The 12,944-nt window shown below is 34.3% G+C and overlaps 2 protein-coding genes across 2 annotated transcripts; one reads left to right on the top strand and one right to left on the bottom strand.

Moving 5' to 3' along the window:
- The first annotated feature begins 1,201 nt into the window (after window positions 1–1,201).
- On the top strand, window positions 1,202–3,276 carry LOC113425620 (olfactory receptor 14A16-like). Its single transcript, XM_026687845.2, has 2 exons — window positions 1,202–2,126; window positions 3,221–3,276. Exons 1-2 carry the CDS (start codon window positions 1,202–1,204, stop codon window positions 3,274–3,276), a joined length of 981 nt encoding a protein of 326 aa, XP_026543630.2.
- Window positions 3,277–10,234: 6,958 nt separating this feature from the next.
- LOC113425619 (olfactory receptor 14C36-like) lies at window positions 10,235–11,152 on the bottom strand. The gene has a single exon (XM_026687844.1). The coding sequence runs from the start codon at window positions 11,150–11,152 to the stop codon at window positions 10,235–10,237; it is 918 nt and encodes a 305-aa protein (XP_026543629.1).
- Window positions 11,153–12,944: the final 1,792 nt, after the last annotated feature.

The raw sequence follows: 12,944 nt of genomic DNA, 5'->3' as shown, positions 1-12,944 counted from the left end.
ATTATTGGAACATATCAGTATAATGAGATGTAGTGCAGTTGAGTTTATTGACCCAGCTTCTTTGCTATGTTGCTCTACACTTCTAAGTAGTGTTTCACTCTTGAGGCATTTCCATGAAGTCTGTTCCCCAGACAATAGACAAATTTCTCATTTATCTGACACATAAACAGGAACATATGTATAAAGAGTCATAGTATTGTATAGGTTATCTAAAAATTATTGATAGAAGAACATCAGAATTAAACTGAGAAGCAAAGACCAAAAAATAGTAAGTTAATAATAGATATAAATTGTATAAGTGAACATTTTCTTTTCTGTTTTGTTGACTGGATTTATTGTTTATTTTCCATCATGTAGAATCCAAAGTATAATTTTGTCTTTTTAAAATGTAGATTACATTTATTTTAAAGTAAGCATTTTTTTTGCTATTTAGCAACTCTGGGGGCTACCTATTGAGTAGTTAAAAATATTAAATGCAACAATGGTAATAACATTAAAAAATGGTGGTAGATATTTTTCCTGAATTACAGACAAGTAAAGCATGTTAGAACATCCTTGTAGGTTGTATGGGACTTAGAGTATGTAATTATCCTGTTATTATCAGATTGGGAAATGTTCATCTGTATGTTTTTTCACCAATGCACTGCAATCTTAGCAATCTGGATGCTTCCACTTGTTTTGGATACATAAATACACACATAGAGATACAGACACGCAGATTGCCAAAGTTTCAATTAAGAAATAAGCAATCTTAGGGTGTTTGTTAGCTAATATGGGCAGAGGTGAAAGGTTATCCTAAACTAGTAGATGACATCAGAATGAATATCAAGGTGAACAGTTCCATGCTTTTATGTGTCCATAATTACAAAGATCAGAATGGTGCAGACAATGGAATATTTCAATTTTTCTTATTTCAATTCAGTTATTTTATTACTTTTTGATTTTAATTCTAATGAGAGAGTAGTTATAAATGAAACTAAAAATTGAGTGAATTTTTAATTTCAAAGACATATTAGTGCTTTTCATTTATTCAAAGATGAATATACAATGGAAGACAACAGTATACTGAAGCACAAAGGTACAAATTGAGCATTATAATTTGTGATTGGCCAGAGAAATAGTTATTTTTCAAAAAGTGGCTTCAACTGTACTTTTAATTATTTTTTCTTCTTTTTTTTCAGATGGTATATTCATCTTAGTAATGAGGAAGAAACTCTTGGTGGGTAACCAGACATCCATGTCTACATTCTTACTTCTGGAATTCTCAGGCATTCGGGAACTGCAAATTCTACATTGTTTTGTATTTCTAGCCTTCTACTTCACAACTGCAATAGCAAATCTTCTCATAATTTCAGTTGTGACATTTGAGCACCATTTGCACATTCCAATGTACTTTTTTTTGATGAACTTGGCCATTCTGGATCTTGCTTCTGTTTCAGTCATTATGCCTAAATCCATAGCAAATTCTCTCATGAATACCAGATATATTTCTTATTCTGGTTGCATTTCTCAAGCTCTCCTGTTTGTTTCATTTTTGACATCTGATTTCTTTCTTCTCACAGTCATGGCATATGACAGATATGTTGCTATTTGCAACCCCTTGCAGTATGAAATGGTGATGAATAGGAGAACATGTGCTCAGATGATTGCTAGTGTATGGATCAGTGGTTTTTTCTTTGGAATACTGCATGCAATTGGCACATTTACACTTCCTTTTTGCTCTGATGTTGTTGATCAGTTCTTCTGTGAGATCCCACAATTATTAAAGCTCACTTGCTCAGATTTCAATCAAGGTGAAGTTGGAATTCTTGCCTTCAGTATTATTATAGTATTGGGTTTATTTATCTTCATTTTGGTAAGTTACATAAAGATCTTGAGTGCAGTGTTCAGAATACCATCTACACAGGGAAGACAAAAGGCCTTATCCACTTGTCTTCCCCATCTCATTGTTGTCTCTGTGTTAATGTTCACAGGAACACTCACATACATGAAGCTTCCCTCAAATTCCCCATCTGATCTGGATATAATGCTGACCATTATATATTCTCTTGTCCCACCCATTCTAAATCCACTGGTTTACAGCATGAGAAACAAAGACATAAAGGCAGCCCTGTTCAAACTATTAGGTCCCAAAATTACTTTTTTCCATACAATAAGTCTTTTTATTCATTTTAATCTTTAATCTTACAATAGTTCAATTGTAAATGTGAAAACCATTAACAAGTATATCCTGCTATTAATTGTTAACTTGTTCTGATTTTAAATTTCTCTTGATAATGTTGCAATATGTCCTAGTACATCAATTTACCTTTATCTGACATTTTTAAAAAGTAATATACTCCTGAACTACGAACGCTAAGGATTTTTTTTTTTTGACAGAATCTGGGTTGATATTTATTCCATAGTATCAATATATAATAAAATGATTTTTAAAGTCCACATTAATTTTAATTTTATCATAGTGTATTTATCCATGTCGCTCAAGCCTGGTTTCTGGATGTGTAGTTAAATGCTTCTGTGAGAAGTGGACGCCAGTCAGGAGTTGGTTCTGCTGATAGAAAATTTCTTCAGATGAAAGAGAATTTGGGGTTATCTATTTGTGGTCTGGAAGAGCTGCTTCTTGCAAAAATGCCTACAGGAATTTAGTTTCTTATGGTTGATTGTGAGGAGCTTGGAAGTCAAGGATTTAAAAACATGACCTAAATTGCCGTGCAGCTTTTTAAAGACATTGTCTAACAAAAAAAATCATCATGATTCAATTGCTTTATTATTTGAGGGAGATATTTCAAACCACAGCAAAGATTTTAAAAAATCTCAGTGAACATCTGCTTTTGAATTTAAAAAGAGGGGGAAATGTCTTAAAATATTTTGAAGGCAAAAAGGTTGACAAGATTACGATATTGGAAATTTTTTAATAGGGAAAGATAACTGATTTTAAAAAAATGAATTATTTTTCTTTGATGAAAGAAAATAGTAAATTTAATTAGAGTAACAGATCAGACCTCTCTGTGAATGAGAAGATAAAAATAATATGAGCTAGACTGTTTGATTGTGACTTTTAGTGAGACTAAAAGGCTCAAAATAGATAAAAGTAAAGCAGAAAAAAAATGAAGCAAGAAAATAACTGACATACTTTCACTTTTTCATCAGGTAACCACAAGAAAAATTTGGAGAATAAGGATTTAGTACAACAAATTTCTGATAATTGCATTTTTAAAAGATTTATTGAAGAAATTATTTGAAGAATTTGCTTTAAAAATGCCTGCAATAGTTTAAAAAGCAATGGAAGAAGGATTTGCAGGGATTAAAAAAAAATCTATGGAAGAAGTGAAGAAAAATGAATGTTCTATAGGGCAATTGGCTGCAGATTTAAACTAAATTACTGACAAAATGAAAAATTTGGGAAAAAAGTCAGAAATTATAAATAGAGAGATGGAAAAGGGTTAATTTTTTTCCTGACAAACAGCTGGGAGGTGTGATTTTTACTTTCAAACAACAGTGATTTAGGTTGAACTCTGTATAAAAACCAAGTCCAATTCAAGGTGTTGGTTTTCGCCTTTAAAGCTCCCCGTGGATTGGGACTAGGATTAACTGAGGGCCCATAAGGAGCCATCGTCCTAATTATATAAACTCCATACCATTCAGTTAAGCAGAGATAGCATGCTGTGAATGCCATTAGTCAAATAATTTTGACTGGTGGGATCTAGAAGGGCATCCTTTTCTGCTGTTGCCCCCACTTTTGGGAACATTTTGCCCTAGAGGTGAGGCAAAACCCCTCACTCTTCTGATTTTAATATAGAAACTTTAAAAAGTGACAACAGAAAAAGACTCAGTGGTGCATTGAGTCTAACGTTTGAGTTTTCCAGATGAATGTTAAGACCAGGCTCTGTCACTTAGCCTGAAGATTAAGAGTATGATGCAACACTGGGGATGGCTTCAGGGGTCTCCCTCCACATTGTTAACTTTTTAAAAACCTTTTAATTTTTTAATTTTGATTTTTAATTTGTAAATTGTATTATTCTTAATTCTGTTTTTAATGTGCTTCTGGTCATGTATTGATACTAATTTATTATATTGTTTGTAAACCATCCACAATCACTTTGATCCTGGAAGATGGTGATAACTTACTGGTTAAAAATTCAATTCTTCCCAATGGGCTTGACCCCTTCAATCCTGATAGACAACTTCCCCTCTCCCTGGAAACAGGTAATAGAGCATAAGCTGCCATTCCTATGGACTTTCCCCACTGCTTTTTTTTTTTTTTTTTAATATCCCTAGGCTATGATCAAGCCAAGCAAGTGGTTGTCAACAAAATAAGAGATATGGAGTTCCAGCCAGAATTTAATGGGATATTTCTACACAGCAGAAATCAGATTGAATGTGGGAACCAGCAAGTTTTCTTAGAGACCTGACTTTTCCTAAGAGGAGTATAGCATTTTTTCAGAGTCAGATGTAATAACCTACATCAACACTCCTGCAGGGCAGGTATGATCAAACACCAATAGCTGAGCAAATGTGTACATGTGGCAGTGGGGAAATTGAAGATATTTTAATTTTATATGAAAATTGATATCTCCTGGAATTATAACATAGTTGTTTTATTTATTTAAAGTTAAAAGTTCTAAGAAAGATATCAAAATAACATAGATTAAATTATGAGAGGGGGGGGTTAGTAGATAATTTAAAACTTTTATAGCTGATTTTCCTCCACTTATTACCAAGTTTGAACAAAAGTTGAAATATGAATTGGCTGAATCTCATACAATGATATTGAAATAAAAGAATAACAGAATAATAAAGTTGGAAAGTACCTTCAAGGTATTTAATTCAACCCGCTGCTTAAGCAGGGGACCCTATGTCATTTCAGACAAATGGCTGTTCAATCTCTTCTTTAAAACCTCCAATGATGGAGCATCCAAAACTTCAAGAGATTAAGGTAGGATGGAAGTTCCTGGAGATTTGACAAACCAGCCACAAAAGTCTTTGAGATTATTGTTGCAAAATAGGTTAACTCCTTATACTCTAATTAAAAGAACATATACTGGCTTTCATTTCTGGAGAATGCTTGGTGAAGTATTGCACTGACTTACTTTTGAAGTCTTGTTCAACTGAATATCTATTTATTTATTGAAGCACAAATCAAGTTGATGTATAGTACCTCTCTGTTTCTCTGAATTATAAAAGTGAGCACAAAATTAGTTCTCAGATTGAACAAGAATCATTCTTATTAGCTCATTTGTAGAAGAACAGAGGAAAACTTAGATGAATAGCATAGAATGAAAAATTCAAAATTCTCGAGGGTTATAATAATTCTCCACATGCTTCAAGTGTTTATTCAGATACTGAAGTAATTGAATTTAAAGCCACCTGTCAGGATTCCGACCAATGCCCTAATAAAAGCAGGAGCCACAAGAAAAATTTCAAGAAAAAGCCAGCTCTGACCCCACTCAGTTCATTCCTTGTCTCTAGCCCTGTTTCCCAATCCCCACAAGGTGTGTCATCAGTCACATTCCCCAACAAAGCAATTTTGTGGGTAGTAGAAGTCACTCCCTCTTTCTGTTACTGGTTTCTGTGGAGATGGCCTTGACTTTGGCCAACTAGGATGTGTGTTGTTTTGACTGAGGTGCACATTTCTCAATACAGCTGCAAGGCTTGGTTCCCCATCCCCCTGCCCATGGCAATTCAGGAGCAGAATAGGGAAGCTTCATGAGTTGACACCACCATTAGGGAAGCAGTCTATCCAAAATAAGTGAGCAAAGCTCCATAATGTGTTGACACCCTCCTTTCCCCATTCAACATGTCATTTCTAAAAAAAACCAATAGATTAAAATAAAACTGCAATCCTTTTAATTGTCTCCTGGCAAAGCTTTCTGAAAAGTAAGAACTGGATTATCGGGTATAAGGAAAACTATTGTGTCTTCACTACAAATTTACAAGAGTTAAGAGATCGTTTAGCTTGGAATCACTGAAAGAGAGGAAGTGGTGAAAGTCAGACTCTTTCTAAACTTTGTACTGCTTATCTAATTATTCCATAGTAAGTGTGTAGTAGTTAGTTTGGCTATATTAGAATTAGAATTCTTTTATTGGCCAAATGTGATTAGACACACAAGGAATTTGTCTTGGTACAAATGCTCTCTGTATACATAAAAGATACATTCGTCAAGAGTCAAAAATCATAAGGTACTACACTTAATAAAAGTCATAGGGTACAATAAGCAATCAAATCATACTAGGAAACAGTCTGTATAAATCGTAAGGATGCAAGAGACAAAGTTACAGTCATACAGTCACAAGTGTGAGGGGATGCATGATAATGAGTAATGAGAAGATTAATAGTAATAGTAGTGCAGACTTTGTAAATAGTTGGACAGTGTTGAGGGAATTAGCAGAGTGATGATGTTTGGGAAAATACTGTTCTTGTGTCTAGTTGTTCTGGTGTGCAGTGCTCTATAGTGCTGTTTGAGGGTAGGAGTTGAAACAGTTTATGTCTGGGATATGAGAGGTCTGTAAATATTTTCATAGCCCTCTTTTTGACTTGTGCAGTATACAGGTCCTCAATTGAAGACAGGTTGGTAATAATTGCTTTTTCTGCAGTCCTAATTATCCTCTGAAGTCTGTGTCTGTCTTGTTGGTTGCAGAACCAAACCAGACAGTTATAGAGGTGCAGATTACAGACTCAATAATTACTCTGTAGAACTGTATTAATAGCTCCTTGGGCAGTTTGAGCTTTCTGAGTTGGTGCAGAAAGAACATTCTTTGTTGTGCTTTTTTGATGACATTTGTGATGTTAGGTGTCCATTTTAGGTCATATGATATAATAGAACCTGGAGATTTGAAAATCTCTACTGTTGATACTGTGTTGTCTAGTATTGTAAGAGGTGGTAGTATGGGAGGGTTTCTTCTAAAGTCTACCACCGTTTCTACAGTTTTGAGTGTGTTCAGTTCCAGATTGTTCCAGTACCACCACAAGACAAGTTGTACAACCTCCTATCTGTATGTGGATTCGTCGTTGTCTCAAATGAGACCAATCACTGTTGTGTCATCTGCAAACTTCAGTATTTTAGCAGCTAGATCATTTGAGATGCAGTCATTGGTATATAGGGAGAAGAGAAGTGGAGAAAGCACACAGCCTTGTGGGGGTCCTGTGCTAATTGTACAGATATCAGATCAGAGGTGGTATTCAGCAGGTTCTGACCAGTTCTGGAGAACCGGTAGCAGAAATTTTGAGTAGTTCGGAGAATCAACAAGTACCACCTCTGACTGGAGATTTTACAGTATCCTTCCCCTGCCATGCCCACCAAGCCATACCCACAGAACCTGTACTAAAACAATTTGAATCCCACCACTATATCAGATGTGATTTTGTCTAGCTTCACTAGCTACTTCCTGTCTGTTAGGAAGCTTATGATCCACTTACAAGTGTGTTCAGGTAGTGCTAGCTGGTTTAATTTAGTTAGAAGAATGTCTGCAATGATGGTATTGAATGCTGAACTGAAGTCTACAAAGAGGACCCTTGCATAGGTATTTGGAGATTCAAGATATTGTAGGATGTAGTGCAGAGCCATATTAACAGCATCATCTGTCAATCTATTTGTTCGGTAATAGCAGATCTGTGAGGGTTTTCAGGTGGGACAGCACTAGCCTTTCAAAGATTTTCATAACTATCGATGATAGAGCAACTGGTCTGTAGTCATTCAGTTCCTTGATGGATGGCTTCTTTGGCACTGGGATGATAGTAGAGTGCTTGAAGCAAGAAGGAACACAGCACCTCTCTAGCAATTTATTGAAGATTCAAGTGAAGATGGGGCCCAATTGGTCAGCACAGACTTTTAAGCAAGAAGGACTTATCTTGTCTGGGCCTGGTGCTTTTCCTGGCTTTTTTCTGTGAAATAGATCTTGCACTTCTTTTTCTATGATGACCAGAGGTTGTGAACCCAACTCAGTTGTAGGAATCTTGGCTGTTGTTGGTGTGTTTGAGATATGGGTTGTGGAGATAGGTGGCTGTAGTTTCCTTTCAAACCTGCAGTAAAACACATTCAGATCATTTGCTAGTTGCTGATTTCCTTCTTCCCGGGAAGGAGGTTTGCTGTAGCCAGTGATGTTTTTAATAGTTTTCCACATGTTTGCTGGTTCATTTGTTCATAACTGATTCCTTAACTTTTCAGAGTAGCTTCTTTTTTGCTGCTCTGATCTCTCTTGTTAATATGTTTCTGGCCCGATTGTATCTGTAGGCTTCCTCTTTGGAACGACGTAGCTGCTTAAGTTTAGCTGTGAACCAAGGTTTATTGTTACTATATATTTGCGGGTTCTTTGTTGGTACACATAAGTCTTTGCAGAAGCTGACATATGTTTTTATTTTATTTATTTATTTAATTTGTCAGTCGCTTACAAGATAATAGGTATAAGTATAAACATAAGTAAGAATGCAGGAAATAGGTACAAATAAATGAGGACAATAGGACAGGGATGGTAGGCACGATGGTGCACTTATACACGCCCCTTATGTTACATGTTATGATATGATGTTACAGTATGTGTGAGCTCATCTAGGTCTGTAGAGGTATCTTCAAAAATATTCCAATTAATGCAATCAAGGCAAGCCTGGAGCTTCAGCTTTGCCTCATCAGACCAGTCCTCACTGATTTAATTGTTGGTTTCATGGTTTTAAGTCTTTGTCTGTAGGCATGTACAAGGTGAATCATGCAGTGATCAGAGTGTCCCACAGCTGCTCTCTATAAGCATCTTTTACTGTTGTGTAGCAGTGATCTAAAGTATCTTTGCCTCTGTTGGGACAATTTACATGCTGGAAATATTTTGGGAGCTCTTTCCTTAAATTTGATTGATTGAAATCTTCTAAAATGATGGGAAGGGAATCTAGGTGTTTGGCTTCAGCATCTATAATTTGATCAGCTAGAGTTCATAATGCCTTGTTTACACCAGCTTGTGGAGGAACATACACAACTATTAAGAGAAATGAGGAGAATTCACCTGGAGAACAAAATGGCTTGCAGTTGATATGTAAAGACTCTAAATTTTCATCACAGAATTCATATATTATAGTTATATCCTGAGACCAGATGTTGTTGATATATAAACATAATCCTCCACCCTTTGTTTTACCTGATGTCTCTTCAATTCTGTCTGATCTAAATATCTGAAATCCTGGGATGTATATGCTGTTGTCATGATGAATTTCTGCACTGCCAGGTTTCAGTAAAACAGAGAATTGCTGAATTGTAGAAATCAGAATTGCATCTATTTAAATAGATTCTTGTACATAGGGGAGCAGCAATAAACAAACACTCTGATCAACTTTCAGTGTCGTTCTGGTTCATTGTGCCTGACAGATAGTCCTTGACATATGATTGTAATGGTGCTTGTGGTTGTATGTCATGATGGCTGTAAATCAGTCATGTAACCTACACAAATCCAACTGTTTTTTGCAGCAGTTGTTGAGTAAATATTGTGGCTATTAAACTAACCCATCATTGCTAAGTTGTGGTTTTTCAGTTAAATCATTGTAAAACACAGTCATATAATTGAGGGATGCCTCAAACAGCTGTAGATGAAATATTGTCATGTTGCCAAGCATCCAAAGTAAAGTCACATGGCCACTTGGGGGGAGAGCAGTTGTCAAAATTTTAGAATTCTTTTTGCATGTAAACTGATACTTATGATTGATTGTAAGTGTAGGAGTACCTGCATTCAAGTTCTGGATTAGATTTTTTTCCATGAGATGCCTTGCAGAACATTCATGGGCATTAGTGTCTACTGTGGGATGGATATCTGTACTAGAGTTGGCTGCAACTACGTAGCCTGCAAGATTACCCAAATTCTCCAACGACTCATTGCCATGCTTTCTATAATCCTTTTCATCTCCAAAATCTTATTCTGTAAGTAAATTTAGTGAAAGCCTCATGAAATCTTCCTGTACTATAGTAACAGCAAGGAAACCCTACCAGCTATTTTGTGTAGGTGATGGCAATAACACTTATTGCTGAGTAGCCATAAATCATATCAAAATATAGAATATATAATACATATTAATAAGATTATAATATAAAACTAAACTAAAGATTAAGGAGACAACATTCTAAGCCACTTTCTACTCATCTAAATTGTCATGAGAAATGTTACTTTTGTTTTGGTACAACTTCATATTGGGCTATCTAGATACGTGGCCATTCCTCAGAACAAAAAGATAGGATTACAAAAGAAATCCACCAGCTACTTTCTAGAAAAGGTTTCTCATTTTTAATAATTTTGACAGGGCAAATCTGATGTCCTTGTTTCTCATACTATAGATGAGAGGATTCAATAAAGGAGGGGTAAAACAGTACAGTACAGTTGTTGCTAAATCCTGTACGCTGGAGGGTGGCTTCATATATGCAATTAATGAAGATAGAAGAAATATTGAAACAACAAACAGATGAGGTAAACAAGTGGAGAAAGCTTTTTTCCTCCCTTCCTTTGAAGGAATTTTAAGAACGGCATTGAAAACAGACACATAAGTAATAAGAATATAGAAAAAACAACCAATGCCCAAGATACAAATTACAACAATTACTTTGATTTCATATTGATTTAAATCCATGCAGGTGAGCTTAAGTAACTGTGGGATTTCACAGAAAATCTGATTGATAGTATTGGAACAAAAAGGAGCTGCAAAGGTAAAACAAGTATTCAACCATGCATTAAGAAGGCTGCTGACCCACACAGCAAGAATCATGTAAATGCAGGCTTGTTTGTTCATTATTGTTTCATAGTGTAAAGGATTGCAAATGGCAACATAGCGATCATAAGCCATGACTGTGAGGATCCAAAAATCAGAACCCATAAAAAAAGCAACAAAGAAAACTTGACAAATGCATCCAAAATAAGAGATGTGCCTTGTGTTCATGAGTATATTGGCTATAGATTTAGGGACAATGACAGAAATGGCACCAAGGTCTTGTATGGCCAAGTTCATCAGGAAGAAGTACATGGGATTGTGGAGATGATGGTCATAAAATATTGCAGAGATAATAAGGAGATTCCCTGTCAGAATTGCCAAGTACAATACAGTGAAAACAAAGAAGTAAAGCATCTGCAATTCTTCTACCTCTGTGAAGTCAAAAAGCATAAAATCAGATATAATGGATAGATTATCCATGGCTTACAATATGGCACATGATGTTTCTAGAAAAAAGAATAGAAGGACAGTTATTGTATTTTGAATTTCATCCTAAAATTTTAATTATCTGATTTATTTTTTATTTAATCTGTATAGATTTATTAATTTTTATTCCTTTAAATATTCAAGAAAAGGTAAGGAGAAATAATGGTGAAGCATCTGGTGCTAGTTTTTGGTGTTACTTTTGGCAAATTTCAACAATGGATTTTTTAGAATATTCCCCATCTTGTTACATGAAATATTTCCATCCATTTGCTTTGTAACTATGATTCTTCAATCTCCCCATACTGAAACCATTTTCATACTATATCACATATTATAGCAATAAATAAACTTGATTAAATAAATATAGAAAGGCAAATCAAAATGAATATATGGTAAGATTTTTGGCTATTCCAGGGTGTTTAACCCTTAATTTTTACAAGAAGCCTGCAAAAGATTATTACAGCAATAAATAAGCTTGAGTGTAAAAAAAAATGTAGATCTCATACAGTTATAAGAACTAAGGAGAGGTGAGGTCAATGCAAAGTTCTTTAAAAGTACATGAAAATTTATTTATTTATTTTTTAATTCAAAAATGTATTTAAATATGCGTATTTACCATTTTGAAATGGTTTTGATTCAGGTTTGTTTCAATGACCAAATCTTCATTAAATGCTATTAACTTATACTTAATTAGTTATAACAAGTCAACTATTCAATCACTAGCCAAATATTTATTATTTGAACTGAGGCCCAATAAAATATACAGTTAAAAGAGTTCTGTCCCAGCCTAAACCCATAGTTGCAGTTTACCCGAATAATGAAATTATAAATATCCTCCAAGAATGGAAAATTCAGTTATTGGCCTGTGCTTCAGTGCCAAAATTAGCTTCACATTTGAACAAACAAAATTCATAAAAGCAGTTATATTTACTTTAAGATTCCTGATTTATATTTTCACAAATGGACTTGTACAACAGTCAAAGTTCTGTGGTCTCCCAACATAAAGTGTTAACATATAAACCTATTCAACTAAGGGAATAATTTTCAGTGTAAGCAGAAATTAATCAGCTGAAATTATAAAATTAATCTTGATTTATAATGGATATTATATTGACAACCTTAATTAATTAACAGAACTGACAGACATATTATTTCTTATGCTAAATTAAAGATTTAAAGTTTTAAAAAAATCCTTTAGGTATTTTCTCATATTTATAAATATTAACATATACACAGAGATAACAGAGATAAACAAATTCCTCAGTATATATTTAGAATTATAATGCTTATGTTTATTTTCTGAGGAAGCCACTAATAGTTCTACTGTTCATTCAATAAATTTACAGAAAGCTTACATATTTCCCTTCCAAGCAATATTTTATTTATGCCTGATACCTTTCAATTCTCAGCATTAAGTACTCATCTCATCTTAAATAATGTTGCTAAAATGTCTCAGACAAGAAAGATTAAAAAAGAAATGCATTTATTAATAACTCTCATCCCTTGAGTGTTTTCTGCTCATCCAACAGAGATTCAATTTATTTAAATCATGTATCAAGGTTCAAAACAAGAACCTGTAAGGAAATATAACTTTTAAAGAAAATATTCCTGCTTTTCAAATGAAAAAAATCTTTTTAATTTCTGGGTGTGCTCTCATGATAACAATAAGTAGCTGATAAAACAATCACAATATACTAGTTCTCTGCTTTGAAAATGTCTTGGAAAATGTCCAGATTTTAATTAAAAGTTCTAAGTTTTAACAATATAACAAAAACAAAACTGGTAA

Source organism: Notechis scutatus, chromosome Z (genome assembly GCF_049901735.1).
Source record: "Notechis scutatus isolate UNSWTSFEM ecotype Mainland chromosome Z, rNotScu1.2, whole genome shotgun sequence".
NCBI lineage: Eukaryota > Metazoa > Chordata > Lepidosauria > Squamata > Elapidae > Notechis > Notechis scutatus.
This window is presented reverse-complemented; position numbering and strand designations above follow the sequence as displayed.

Bases quoted from the DNA above. Each gene is read 5' to 3' on its own strand.
- LOC113425620 (XM_026687845.2), top strand. From the start codon at position 1,202: ATGAGGAAGAAACTCTTGGTGGGTAACCAGACATCCATGTCTACATTC. The intron at 2,127-3,220 runs GTCCCAAAATTA...CATTTTTAAAAG, and splicing joins AGCCCTGTTCAAACTATTAG to ATTTATTGAAGAAATTATTT.
- LOC113425619 (XM_026687844.1), bottom strand. From the start codon at position 11,152: ATGGATAATCTATCCATTATATCTGATTTTATGCTTTTTGACTTCACA.